At 49.9% G+C, this 14,997-nt stretch overlaps 1 protein-coding gene across 1 annotated transcript; it reads left to right on the plus strand.

Annotated features, from left to right (window-relative positions):
* The first annotated feature begins 5,476 nt into the window (after window positions 1–5,476).
* Window positions 5,477–14,477, plus strand: Sds (serine dehydratase). The gene is made up of 8 exons (XM_004668464.2): window positions 5,477–5,579; window positions 6,797–6,951; window positions 7,430–7,469; window positions 7,722–7,861; window positions 7,949–8,040; window positions 8,649–8,876; window positions 13,373–13,497; window positions 13,979–14,477. Exons 2-8 carry the CDS (start codon window positions 6,799–6,801, stop codon window positions 14,185–14,187), a joined length of 987 nt encoding a protein of 328 aa, XP_004668521.1. The 5' UTR covers window positions 5,477–5,579; window positions 6,797–6,798; the 3' UTR covers window positions 14,188–14,477.
* The last annotated feature ends 520 nt before the right edge of the window (window positions 14,478–14,997 follow it).

The following is a 14,997-nucleotide window of genomic DNA, read 5'->3' on the forward strand; positions in this document are numbered from 1 at the left end:
CAAAAAGATCATTCACCCTGACCAAGTAGGCTTTATCCCAGAGATGCAGGGATGGTTCAATATACACCAATATATAAATGTAATATATTATACAAATGGGTTGAAGGACAAAAATCACATGATCATCTCATTGGATGCAGAGAAAGCATTTGACAAAATCCAACATCCCTTCATGATAAAAGTCCTACAGAGACTGGGAATAGAAGGAACATATCTCAATATACTAAAAGCTATTTATGACAAGCCTACAGCCAACATATTACTAAATGAGAAAAAACTGGAAGCTTTTCCACTAAAATCAGGAACAAGACAAGGGTGTCCACTGTCCCCACTTTTATTTAATATAGTACTGGAAGTCTTAGCCATAGCAATAAGGCAAGAGACACACATAAAAGGGATACAAATTGGAAAGGAAGAAATCAAGTTATCATTATTTGCAGATGACATGATTCTATACATAAAGGACCCTAAAAACTCTACTAGCAAACTGTTAGAGCTGATCAAAACCTACAGCCATGTAGCAGGATACAAAATAAATACACAGAAATCAGTAGCCTTCATATATACTAACAACAAACACACAGAGGATGAAATCAGAGAATCACTCCCATTCACAATTGCATCAAAAAAAAAAAAAAAGTACCTTGGAATAAACCTAACCAAGGAAGTAAAGAATCTTTACAATGAGAACTTTAAAACACTCATGCGAGAAATTGCAGAAGACACTAGAAAGTGGAGAAATGTCCCCTGTTCCTGGATTGGAAGAATCAATATTGTGAAAATGGCAATCTTACCAAAAAAAATCTACACATTTAATGCAATCCCTATCAAAATTCCAAAAGCATTCTTCATGGAAATAGAAAAAACAATTCAAAAATTCATTTGGAATCACAGAAAACCTCGAATATCTAAAATAATACTGAGCAACAAAAATAAGGCTGGTGGTATCACCATACCTGATTTTAGCCTATACTACAGAGCTATAGTAATAAAAACAGCATGGTACTGGCACAAAAACAGACATGTAGATCAGTGGAACAGAATAGAAGACCCTGATGTAAGCCCAAGTAGCTATAGCCACCTGATATTCAATAAAAATGCCAAAAATACTCATTGGAGAAAAGACAGCCTCTTCAGCAAATGGTGTTGGGAAAACTGGATATATATCTGCAGTAGGATGAAAATAGATTCTTCTCTCTCACCATGCACAAGAATTAAATCCAAATGGATTAAAGACCTTCACATCAGACCTGAAACTCTGAAACTGCTAGAGGAAAAAGTAGGGGAAACCCTCCAACATATTGGTCTTGGCAAAGACTTTCTGAATACAACCCCAATTGCTCAGGCAATAAAACCAGAGATTAATCACTGGGACCTCATGAAATTACAAAGATTTTGCACTGCAAAGGACACAGTGAAAAAAGCAAAGAGGCAACCTACAGAATGGGAAAAAATCTTCGCCAGCATATATCTGATAGAGGATTAATATCTAGGATATACAAAGAACTCAAAAAGTTAAATAATAAGGAATCAAACAAGCCAATCAAAAAGTGGGCTATGGAACTAAATAGAGCATTCTCAAAGGAAGAAATACAAATGGCATATCAGCATCTAAAAAGATGTTCTACGTCACTAGTCATCAGGGAAATGCAGATTAAAACTACATTGAGATTCCATCTCACTCCTGTCAGATTGGCCACCATCATGAAAACAAATGATCATAAATGTTGGCAGGGATGTGGAAAAAGAGGAACCCTTCTACACTGCTGGTGGGAATGCAGTCTGGTCCAGCCATTTTGGAAATCAGTGTGGAGGTTCCTAAAACAGCTAAAGATTGATCTTCCATATGACCCAGCTATAGCACTCCTAGGCATATATCTGAAGGAATCATCTCATTTCCTTAGAAGTACGTGCTCAACCATGTTTATTGCTGCTCAATTTATAACAGCTGGGAAATGGAACCAGCCTAGATGTCCCTCAACTGATGAGTGGATAATGAAGATGTGGCACATTTATACAATGGAGTTCTACTCAGCGGTAAAGAAAAATGAAGTTCTGAAATTTGCAGAAAAATGGATGGACCTGGAAAGTATTATACTAAGTGAGGTAACCCAGGCCCAGAAAGCCAAGCGCCTCATGTTCTCTCTCATATGTGGATCCTAGCTACAGATGACTGGGCTTCTGCGTGAGAATGAAAATAGTAAGTAGCAGAGGCCAGTAAGTTAAAAAGGAGACATAAAGGGAAGAGAAAGGAAGGGAGGAAGGTTCTTAATAGGTTGGTATTTTATATATGTAAGTACAGTGATTGTTATGGGGAGGTAATATGATGGAGAATGGAATTTCAAAGGAGAAAGTGGGGAGGGAGGGAGGGAATTAACATGGGATTTTTTTTTTTATAATCATGGAAAATGCTAATAAAAATTAAAAAAAAAACAGAAAAGCTGGGTTAAAGGTGCTTACAAAGCCTCACACCCTTGTTCAGCTCCCCAGTGCCCATAGGAAAGCACGTGCACAGAGTGACGCCTTCATCGGGAGTTCGTTTGCAGGAGCAAGAGGCTCTGGCATGCCCACTCTCAACCTCTTCCTCTTTCTTGCTCTGCCTGCAAATAAATAAATAAATTACTTTATTTATTTGTAAGGAGAGAGAGAGAGAATGGGTGCTCCAGGGCCTCCAGCCACTGCAAATGAACTCCAGATGTGTGTACCACTCTGTGCATCTAGCTTTATACATGGGTACTAGGGAATAAAACCTGGATTGTTAGGCTTTGCAGGCAAGTGCCTTAACTGCTGAGCCATCTCTCCAGCCCAATAAATTAATTTTTTAAATATTTTTATATTTATTTATTTGAGAGAGAGAGAATGGGCATGTCAGGGCCTCCAGCCACTGCAAATAAACTCAAGATGCATGCGCCACCTTGTGCATCTGGTTTACATGCGTCCTGGGGAATCGAACCTGCGTCCTCTGGCTTTGCAGACAAGTGCTTTTTAACTGCTAAGCCATCTCTCTAGCCCTGAATAAATTAATTTTAAAAAGTGTTTTTGAGACAGGGTCTCACTCTAGCCCAGGCTCACCTGGAATTTTTTTTTAAATATTTTTTGCTCATTATTTATTTATTTATTTGAAAGTGACAGAGAGAAAGAGAGGGAGAGAAAGAGACAGATAGAGAGGGAATGGGGGCGCCAGGGCTTCCAGCCACTGCAAACGAACTCCAGACGCGTGCGCCCCCTTGTGCATCTGGCTAACGTGGGTCCTGGGGAATCGAGCCTCGAACTGGGTTCCTTATGCTTCACAGTCAAGTGCTTAACCACTAAGCCATCTCTCCAGCCCTGACCTGGAATTTATTATGTAGTCTCAGGCTGACCTTGAACTCACAGTGACCCTCCTACCTCTGCCTCCCAAGGGCTGGGATTAAAGGTGTGTGCCACCACGCCTGGCAAATTAATTTTTTAAAAAGTGACAAGTGAGCCTGGTGTAGTGGCACATGCCTTTAATCCCAGCCCTTGGGAGGCAGAGGTAGGAGGATCACCGTGAGTTTGAGGCCACCCTGAGACTCCATAGTGAATTCCAGGTCAGCCTGGGCTGGAGTGACACCCTACCTCGGGGAGGGAGGGAGTGGCAAATGTGCAGAAAGAGCAGGCCTAGAAACAAAAGACTATCTTGGGAGGTGGGGGGAACGGTGCCAGAGGCTTTCCTTGGGTGATATTTTGTCATGTGGGTGGCAGATGTTGAGAACTGGGTCGTAGGAAGGGTTGATGAAGGTACCTGAGATGAGTCTCTCTCTCTCTCTCTCCTCTCTCTCTCTCTCTCTCTACACACACACACACATATGTGCGTGTGTTTATTTTCAGGTTTTTCTTTTCCTAAGACAGGGTCACATGTAGCCCAGGCTGACCTTGAATTTCTGATCCTCCTGTTTCCACCTCACAAGTGATGGGAATCACAGATGTGTGCCACCATGCCTGGTTTTATCTTTAAATATATATGATAGCTAGGTGTGGTGGCACATGCCTTTAATCCCAGCACTTGGGAGTCAAAGGCAGGAGGATTGCCATGAGTTAGAGGTCACCTGATACTACATAGTGAATTCCAGGTCAGCCTTGGCTAGAGCAAAACCCTACCTTGAAAAGCCAAAAAACAAATTTTACATATATATGTAAAACACACACACACACACACACACACACACACACATGCACATGCAGAGGAAGATAGAAGAGAAACAGAAAATGGATATGCCAGAGCTTCCAGCCACTGCAAATGAACTCTAGATGCATGTGCCAGTTTATGCAACTGGCTTTATGTGTATGCTAGGGAATTGAACCTGGATCATTAGGCTTTGCAGGCAAGTGCCTAACCACTGAGCCATCACTCCAGCCCATGGTTCTATCTTTTTTTATTTTAAGATATTATTCCATTACATAACCCAGGCTGGGCTGGGCTGGATAGATGGCTTAGTGGTTAAGGCACTTGCCTGCAAAGCCCAAGGACCCAGGTTCAACTCCCCAGGACCCACATAAACCAGATGCTCGGGGGAGGGGGCACATGCATCTGGAGTTCATTTGCAGTGACTGGGGACCCTGGCTTGCCTGTCCCCCCCCCTCCCCTGACTATTTCTGTCTCTCTCTCTCCCAAATAAATAAAAATAAAATATTAATTAACCCAGGCTGGCTTCAAACAAGCAGTCGCCCTGCCTCAGCCTCTGATGTGTGTCCCAACACTGGCTGTGGTTGTTTTGGGGGGCACCTACTATGTGACAAGCTTTGGGGACTCTCGCAAACCAGCAGCTTTTTAAAATACTTATTTATTTGAAAAAAAATCATTTATTTGAGAGAGACAAAGAGACAGAGAGAAAGGGGCAGACACACAGAGAGACACATGAGCCACTTTACACATCTGGCTTCATGTGAGAACTGAGGAATTGCACCCAGGCTGTCAGGCTTTGCAAGCAAGTGCCTTTAACCAGTGAGCCATCTCTTCAGCCCAACCAAACCAGCAGCTTTTTAAAAAGTATTTATTTATTTATTCAAGAGAGGTAGAGAGAGAATACACATGCTAGGGTCTCTAGCCATCGCAAGTGAACTCCAGATGCACGTGCCACTTTGTGCATCCAGCTTTATGTGGGTACTGACTGGGGAGTTGAACCTATGTCCTTTGGCTTTGCCTGCAGGTGCCTTTAACGGCTGAGCCATCTCTCAGCCCAAACCAGCAGCTTTTAAGCACTGTTTTCTCACACAATTCTCATGCATCCCAACGGTCCTTGGGAAATACGTGTCTTCATTTGCAAGTGAAGAAACTGACTTGTGGAACCCGGAGGTGGAGAGAGGGAGAGGAGGATGGAAGAACGAAGGGACACCTGACCCGAGCTTCCCCTCCGCCCAGGGCGTCGAGGGACCAGGGCCGGGGGCGGGGCCTGTCGGGGGCGGGGCCAGCCTGGGCCCTCATTGGCTGCCTGGAGGTGCCCCTGGGGAATAAAGGCTGCGCTACCGAGCGGCCAGGCCAGCTAAGCCCCGGTTCTCCCGGGACCCATCGTCTCTCTCACGTGCGCTGTGCGGCCGCGCCGCTCCTTCTCCTGTGCTCGGTAAGTGACTCCAGCCCCGGCTGCGCCCCAGGGCTGTCTGTGAGGGACATCGGGGTGGGGCTCTCGAGGAGGGGGGGGGCAAAGCGGACGCTGGGGTTCAGGAGACTCTGTTGGGGTGCAACCAACTAGGGGCCTCCGTGTTTCCCCACGTGTAAGATGGAGAAGGTCGCAGGACCCTCGTGCTCAGGGCGTCGCGAGGCTCACGTGGGACAGTACTTGTCGCATAATGACTGCTGGCGTGTGCAGAGCTTGGCAAGAGTAACTTCGACGCTGGCAGTTACTGGACAAACGCGGCTTCGGGCGGCGCTCCTCGGCCAGTGTCTCCACCACCCTTCCTGTCCCAGTCTTGCCATCTATGGGACGAGATAAAACCAGCCACCTGGACGGACGTAATAAAAGGGTGCCCTGCTCCGTCTCCCAAAGCCATCCAGTACCATAGCCCAGGACAGGAGACTGTGGTGGCCCCGCCAGCCCCAGCCTGAGGCCCCATCATTGGGTCAGGACTGGAGTGTCATTGTATAGGAGCAATCTCCAGGAGGTGAAAGTTAATGCAAACAAATTTGGGGGTGATCCTGCTTCGAGGCACCTCTGTTTCTGATTTTCATTCAAGAAATGTATTGGAACCCCAAACTTGGTGGTGCAGATCTGAAATCCAAGCGCGTGCGTGCGCACACGCACGCACGCACACACACACACACACCAGAAAAATCCCAGCACACACGTGCCCACCCAGCATGTGTTTAAATAAGCAATATGCACACATGGCACAAGGCTCAAAGTAGGAGAAGTACTGTGGACCCCAGGGCCTCTCTCCCCAGGGATCACACTCGGTCCACGTCTTGCGTGCTTCCCCAGGGCTTGGGGGACACACAAGTATGTGGCTTTGGCCGACCCTGTGACGCCTTGACCCTGCATTATCAGTGGCGCCACCTAACAGCTCATCCAGAACCCCCGCCCCTCCGCTGCTTTCCCAAGACCTGAGGGTCATTTTCTGAGCTCACCTGCTTCTTGGCACAGCGACAGAAATGGGGGCTGAGGCTTATCTCTGCTTCGCTGCTGCAAGGTTTGGCACTAAGGGAAGATGACCTGCCAATGCCACGGTCCAGTGGGTGGCCCAGCTGGGATTGGCACCTGGGCCCTAAACTCATCTCCTGGGGTGTGGTCAGCATCTGGCTGAGTCACCCTCCTGACTGTGCACTTCCCTTTCTGCCCCCCAGCCATGGCATCCCAGGAGGTCCTGCATGTGAAGACCCCCATTCGTGACAGCATGTCTCTGTCCAAACTGGTTGGCACCCGAGTGTACCTCAAGATGGACAGCTCCCAGCCCTCAGGATCTTTCAAGATCCGGGGCATCGGGCACCTCTGCAAGAGGGTACAGGATGGGCCGGCAACATGGGGAGGGGGCAGGGCCCCTTCCTTGACAAGGCAGGGCAGGTGCATGGGAGCTAGAGAATTCCAGAGCCAGGTATGGAGGCACTCACCCGTGAGTCCAGCGCTGGGCAGGCTGTGGCAGGAGGATGGCAAGTGGGTGGCAGCGTGGACTACATAGCGAGACTCTGCCTCCACAAAAGAAAGTGGATGGGGCATGCACAGGAAGGCTCCCTGTGTTTAAGGGGCATCTGCCCATGGCGCTCTATGAACTCACCCCAGAGACGGGTCACTTGCCCGCCTGCCTGCTCCCTTCCCCTAGCCAGTCTCCCTGGGGAGAAAGATGCCCCTGAGGTAGGGTGGCTCAGCTGTCAGAGAAGGAAGGTGAGGTCGGCATCAGTGGGGACAAAGGAAACGTATTCCAGTGGCAGGGGTGAGCCCAGGCAAGTACAGGGGCCTGATCCCTCCTCTTGTCTCCACAGTGGGCCGAGAAAGGCTGTGAACACTTTGTCTGCTCTTCAGGTAGGCAACCAACCAGTCTTCTCGCCCATCATTGGCAGCGTGTTCTGGGGTCTGGTCTTTCACCTCTCTGAGCTGTGGTTTCCCAAGCAATGCACACTCTTACAGCAATTCAGATTAGGGCTCCAAAATGAGGCGGAAGTCATCTGCAGGGACAGGGAAGACCAGAGGGTGACATGAAAGATGTGAGCAGCCTCTCTTGGGCTTACAAGACACCTCCCATACTGACACGCCTTCTCCATGCCACCCTGACAGCGGGCAATGCTGGCATGGCAACGGCTTATGCAGCCAGAAGACTGGGCATCCCAGCCACCATTGTCGTTCCCAGCACCACGCCTGCCCTCACCATCGAGTGCCTCAAGAATGAAGGCGCCATAGTCAAGGTGGTGGGTGAGGTGAGTGTCGACCTGGGGCAGGGTTGGAGAACCCCTGGGAACCAAACAGGGTCCCCATTACCTCAACCACTCCCCTTCACCCTGCAGACGCTGGATGAGGCCTTTCAGTTGGCCAAGGCCCTGGCGAAGAACAACCCAGGCTGGGTCTACATCCCCCCCTTTGATGACCCCCTCATCTGGTATGTGGAGGTCAAGGTCACCTGGTAGTTGGCCGCCACCCCACCACATTGTGCAGGTGTCTACCACATGGACACTGACATGCTAAATACCGGTCATCCTCAGTGCACAGGAGGAATATGCAAGCATTTAGATACACGAGGGGTCCCCTGGAATTCTCTAGCTCCCATGCACCTGCCCTGCCTTGTCAAGGAAGGGGCCCTGCCCCCTCCCCATGTTGCCGGCCCATCCTGTACCCTCTTGCAGAGACTCAGAAAGCAGATCAACTGGGGTGACTGGGGACAATGAGATTGGGAGCTTGTGAGGGAGGAGCACAGGGGTTTTTCTATTCACAAGGAAGGAGTGGGGTACTTACTGTCCCACAGCCGCTGGCTGTGGGTGGCTCTTGTGGGGCAGTTTGTAGTTTATAGGCAGCTTGTAGCTTGTAGTCGGCTCTGGTGGCCAGAGGAGGCTGTAGCTAGGGTCACAGTGGAGGCAGGAACTAACCCCAAAGTCCATTGCTGCCTGGGATGAAGGCGAAGCCAGGCCTAAACAGTCATCCCCAGCTGCCCTCCTGCCTCACGCCTCCAGCAGACATTGCCGTGACCTGCCACCCTTCCCCCATCCCCAGGGAAGGCCACATGTCCATTGTGACAGAACTGAAGGAGTCGCTGAGTGCCAAGCCAGGGGCCGTCGTGCTGTCCGTGGGCGGCGGGGGCCTGCTGTGTGGAGTGGTCCAGGGGCTGCAGGAGGTGGGCTGGGGGGATGTGCCCATCGTTGCCATGGAGACCTTGGGAGCCCATAGCTTCCACGCTGCCACCATTGCAGGCAAGCTGGTCACCCTGCCCAAGATCACCAGGTGAGTTGATGCCCAGCAAAGGGTGCTGGAGGGGAGGAGCCTCCCATGGAGCTGGCTGGGACGGCTGCCCATGCACAGGCAGGGAACCGGGCTTTGGACTCTTGCTCAAGATCACACCACCACACTGGGACTTGAACACGGGTCTGTGGTGCTCTGTGCCGAGGATGTGAATCTCCTCATGTGGAAACGTTAATATCAATCACGGCTTGAGTTCCTCACATGCTCAGCCAACCATTATTGAGCCTCTAATATGTGCCGGGCATAAGGCCAGAAAAGTCCCTTGACCAGAGCTGAGATCCTCATCCTGGAGAAGGTGCTGAATGAATTCACCCTTGCCCCCAAGGAATTCAGAGCCAAGCCCCAAACCTTTGTTTCATTAGATTCAGCTTAGGCCGGGACTGGAGTCATGGCTCAGTGGTTAACACGTTTGCCTACAAAGCCTTAGGACCCAGGTTCAATTCCCCAGTATACATATAGCCAGATGTACAAGGTAGTGCATGCATCTGCAGTTCATTTGTAGTGGATAAGGCCCTGGTGCATCAATCCCTCTGTGATAAATAAATGGGTAAAATATTTAAAAGAATCTGAAAAAAAAATATTTAGAGAGGGCTGGAGAGATGGCTTAGAGGTTAAGTGCTTGCCTGTGAAGCCTAAGGACCCCGGTTCGAGGCTCGGTTTCCCAGGTCCCACGTTAGCCAGATGCCCAAGGGGGCACACACGTCTGGAGTTCGTTTGCAGAGGCTGGAAGCTCTGGCGCGCCCATTCTCTCTCTCCCTCTATCTGTCTTTCTTTCTGTGTCTGTCGCTCTCAAATTTTTTAAAAAATATATATATTTAGAGAGCTAGAGAGATGGCTGAGTGCCTCAGGCATTTCCTGCAAAGTCTAAGGACCCATGTTCAATCCCCCAGTACCACTTAATGCCAAGATGTACAAGGTGGCACATGTATCCAGAGTTCATTTGCAGTGGCTGGAGGCCCTGGCACAGCCATTCTCTCTCTTCTTTCCTTTTTCTTTTCTTTTCTTCTTCTTCTTCTTTTTTTTTTTTTTTTTTTTTTTTTTTGGTTTTCTGAGGCAGGGTCTCACTCTAGCTCAGGCTGACCTGGAATTCACTATGTAGTCTCAGGGTGGCCTTGAATTCAGGGCGATCCTCCTACTTCTGCCTCCTGAGTGCTGGGATTAAAGGCGTGCACCACCATGCCTGGCTCCATTCTCTCTCTTTCTATCTGCCTCTTTCAGTCTCTCAAATAAATAAATTAAAAACAATCAGCTTAAGTTAAGGGTACATTGCACGGAAACCCAAAGTAACAGTGGCTTAAATAAAATTATCTTTATTTCCCTGTCTAGAGGTGAACAGCACGAGGGCAACTCCATGAAGTCAGGGATGGGGGTCCTTGAGTTTGTTACCCCACCTGCTTGGCCATGTTAACGTGGGATCCCAGATGGCTGCCTGAGTGCAGCCCCCACACCCACACTCAACCAGGCAGGAGAAAGGAAGCAAGGGCAGAAGGCTGTGCCCAAACTTTAGAGACAGACAACATGCAGCTGCCCAAATGAAGGGACTTGGAATCCACCGACCCACTGACCACCAGCCTAAGCAGTTCTGTTGCTGATGGACTCGGTGTTTCCAGGTTCTCAGCATCTTGTTGAAAGAACTGAAAAGCCGGGTGTGATGGCACACACCTGTAATCCCAGCTCTCGGAGGCAGAGGCAGGAGGATCGCTGTGATTTTGAGGCCAGTCTGGGCTAGAGTGAGATCCTACCTCAAAAAAAGGGGGGGCTGAGGAGATAGCTTAGCAGTTAAAGGCTTGCCTGTGAAGCCTAAGGATGCTGGTTCGAGGCTCGATTCCCCAGGACCCATGTTAGCCAGATGCACAAGGGGACACATGCGTCTGGAGTTCATTTTTAGTGGCTGGAGGCCCTGGTGTGCACATTCTCTGTCTCTCAAATAAATAAATAAAAATAAACAACAACAAAAAAGAAGGGCTGGAGAGATAGCTTAGTGGTTAAGGCACTTTCCTGTGAAGCCTAAGGATTCATGTCCAATTCTCCAGGTCCCACATAAGCCAGACACAGTGATGCAAGCATGCAAGGTTGCACATGTGCACAAGGGGTGCATGCATCTGGAGTTCAATTGCAGTGGCTGGAGGCCCTGGAGTGCTAGTTAGTTCTCTCTCCCCCTCTCTTTCTCCCTTATATTAAAAAAAAAGAAAAGTCAGGCATGGTGGTGCACGCCTTTAATCCCAGCACTTGGTAGACAGAGGTAGGAGGATCACTGTGAGTTTGAGGCCAGCCTGATACTACATAGTGGGGGAAAAAAAAAAAAAAACAATTGAAAAAGTGCACACAAATAGTGAAGGAGCAAGGGTTTTAATTTTTTTTGTTTATTTTTACTTATTTATTTGAGAGCGACAGACAGAGAGAGAAAGAGGCAGATATATATAGAGAGAGAATGGGCGCACCAGGGCCTCCAGCCACTGCAAACAAACTCCAGATGCGTGCACCCCTTTGTGCATCTGGCTAACATGGGTCCTGGGGAACCAGGGTCCTTAAGCTTCACAGGCAAGTGCTTAACCACTAAGCCATCTCTCCAGCCCTTAATTTTTATTTAACATTTCCATATGTATATTATAATGTATGTTGGTCCCAATCCCCTTTGTCTTTTCTGAATGAGGACTGTTGTGAGTTTGAGGCCAGCCTGAGACTACATAGTGAATTTCAAGTCAGCCTGGACTAGATGAGCCCCTACTTTGGGAAAAAAATAAAATAAAGTAAAACCTTGTGAACCGGGGAGATAGCTCAGAGTCAAATGTGCTTGCTTGCAAAGCCTTCCAGCTGGATTCAGTCCCTTACTAATCATGTAAGGCCAGGTGCACAAAGTGGTGTTTTGAGTTTGTTTGCAGATACAAGAGGCCTTGGGCCCATATACACTCTCTCAAATAAATAAAATAATAATATATTTTTAAAAAAACCCTTAAGCCAGGCATGATGGCATATGCTTTTAAACTCAGCACTCAGGAGGCAGAGGTAGGAGGATATCCATGAGTTCGAGGCCAGCCTGAGACTACATAGTAAATTTCAGGTCAACCTGGGCTAGAGTGAGACCCAACCGCAAAAAACATAAAATAAAAAATGTTAACAGATGATACAGTTTGCTTTACTGCACTTGCACCCAAAACCAGTTCAGGCTGGATTTGCCCCCTGCCTCCCATTCCTGAATATGGTTAGGGACATATTTGAGGGGAAGCAGGGTGTTGCTGTGGGGTTGCTAGAGAGGACAGGTGGATGGCATTGTTTGGAATAGGGTCTATGTGCTCGCTAGGGGCAGATTGTTAGAGAAGGGGCGTGGTGGCGCACATCTTCAATCCCAGCCTTCAGGAGGCAGAGGTAGGAGGATCACCGTGAGTTCGAGGCCACCTGAGAACGAGACCCTATCTTGAAAAACCAAGAGAGAGAAAGAGAATCTCTCAAGCCAAGTGGAACCCCCAGTTGCTAAGCTTTCTCTGTACTTGCCTGTCTCTGTTGACACTCCATGGCGTATAGGCTGGTTCCTCCCATGATGAGAGGGAGCCTCCACCTGGTGGGGAGCTGCGGCCCGGGGATGTCACCCAGCACAGCCAAAGAAAACCACCACCCATGCACGCCCGAGGAAAGGACCAAGTTCACATTCAAAGTCCGGCTCCTGCTGAATGTGCATGGCTTTTACGCCGCTGTGAGGCTGGGAAAGATTACAGATGAATTTTGACAGTCAGGGTGGGACTTACTGGCCACATCTAGCTGTGAGCAAGGCTGGGCAGTCCACCCCAGGCCCTCCGCGGGCAGCCCGTGCAGACTTCCCAGCAGGCCAATCTTCCTCACTGGCACACTAAATCTAAATAGATCCTTCTAGATTTCTGCGCATGCTGGGGTTGGAGAAGGGAGCTGTGCTGGCCTCTGGCCCCCACTGTTGCAGGGAGAAGCTCAGGTTGAGAGGTTCCTGTGAGCCACATGCTATCTCATAGCTAAGGTGGTCCAGGCCCGAGGTGTTCTTGGTGGAGCTGGAGAAGCCATGAAGAGCAGCAATGTCCCTGGAGGCTGGGGGGGGGGGGGGTTGTGTGTGTGTGGCCACCATGCGGCCACCCATACATAGATCCTCGGAGCCATGGCTCCACCCTCCAGGACCAGTGACCTTGAGCCTGGGGCTGCCCCAGTGAATGGCAGCAAAGCGGAACAGTGAGGAAGTGCTGGATGCATGGTGCCGTCACAGGACCTGCCTGTGTTCAGAAGAGGTAGCCTTAATCCTGAGACTGAAAGGGCAGGGCCAGAGGCAGGCAGGTCCTAGACTAGTCAGGTGATCCACAGGCCAGGTTGTCTGGGGTCCAGGCAGCTGTTTTTGTTGGGTTCCCAACTCACTGTCTTTTGTATCCTTCCTCTCTCTTCCTCTCCCTCCCTCTCTCCATCTATTCCTGGCCCACCCTTTCCTGTCTGCTCTCTCCATCCTGTCTTCCCTCTGCCTGTAGTGTTGCCAAGGCCTTGGGTGTGAACACCGTGGGGGCGCAGGCCCTGAAGCTGTTTAATGAACACCCCATTTTCTCTGAAGTCATTTCAGACCAAGAGGCTGTTGCTGCCATTGAGAAGTTTGTGGGTATGTACCAAGGAGTCTACTCACCCCGTTTCTCCATACTTCTGTCTCCGTTTGTCTGAGCATGTCATAAATGACAGCTAACACAAAACAGTAGCAGTAGTGACCACAGACATACCAAAGCCACCAGTGAGAATGCTGGCTGGGAGCTTTCTGGTAGCCAGGGTCAAAAGGGAGTTGGTTTTAGAGGTGGCATATAAGGGAACTCTTTCTGAACCTGCAACCAAGTCAGCTAAGCACCTATGAGACCCTGGCTAAGCCACCACACCAATTATAGCTAGTGCTGGTGCTCGTGGTGAAACCTAGAGCCCATCTAGGGAGTGACGGAAGGTTTGGCCCAAGACTTGAGTCCACAGACAAGGCTGAGAGCTGCTTGGTCTGTGACTTAGGCTGTATCAATGGCCTGACAGTTCTCTTGAGGCTGAGCCCAGCTATGCCAATGGCCTGGGATGCCCCTTGCCCTCACCACGCCGCTCTCCCGCAGACGATGAGAAGATCCTGGTGGAGCCGGCCTGCGGGGCTGCACTGGCAGCCATCTACAGTCAAGTAATCAAGAAGCTGCAAGGGGAGGGCAAGCTGCAGGTCCCGCTGGCCTCGGTGGTGGTCATCGTGTGCGGGGGCAGCAACATCAGCCTGGCACAGCTGCGCGCGCTCAAGGAGCAGCTGGGCTTGAGGAACGGGCTGCCTGAGTGATGGGCTGTGGCTGTGAGCTTTGGTCCACCTGGGATCCTACTGTGTGGCATGACCCCGAGGCTGAGCCTCCTTGGTACCTGTGACTGTCCTTGGCCACCTGGGCAGTGGCGACAACCACCCACAAGTGAGTGGCACACTAGATCCTCAGAGTAGGGTAGCCTGGGAACCCACACGCCAGCAGGAGAGACGCCCTCTCAGTGACAAAACCCACCGCAGGTTCTCCCTCAAGAGTGCCCAGTTGGTTGCAGTCTCAGGGATGTGCCATGACACCCACTCTCCCAGAAGCCTGCTCCTCCCTTCTCATTTTTCTAATGTGCACTTTTTCATTATATTTATAAACAAAGATCCCTCGAGTTGTTTGTTCTGCTCGCCCCCCCCCCCTTGGTTGTTCAAGGTAAGGTCTTGCTCTAGCCCAGACTGGAATTCACTGCATAGTCTCAGGGTGGCCTTGAACTCATGGCAATCCTCCTACCTCAGCCTCCCAAGTGCTAGAATTAACTGCTTATGCCACCGTGTCCAGCTGTTTGTTCTCGAATGGGTCTCGGTATGTAGTCCAGGCTGGCCTCGACCTTGTCATACTGCCTCAGCCTCCCTAGTGCTGGGAGTCAGCCGTGCGCCACCACGAGTGACTCAGTCATCACCCACTGTGTCCCGCCCTGGTCTCTGTGCCCTACCATGGCTGATGTGGCTCTGAAAGGAGGAAAGCGCCTCATCCTTCACTCTGGGGACCTAGGGGTCCCAGTGATCTGGTGAGGGGAGAGGTCTGTATGCACACTGGGACAAGAAGGGGGTGCAGAGCAGCCAGAACAC

Source organism: Jaculus jaculus, chromosome 13 (assembly GCF_020740685.1).
Source record: "Jaculus jaculus isolate mJacJac1 chromosome 13, mJacJac1.mat.Y.cur, whole genome shotgun sequence".
In the NCBI taxonomy this organism is placed as follows: domain Eukaryota; kingdom Metazoa; phylum Chordata; class Mammalia; order Rodentia; family Dipodidae; genus Jaculus; species Jaculus jaculus.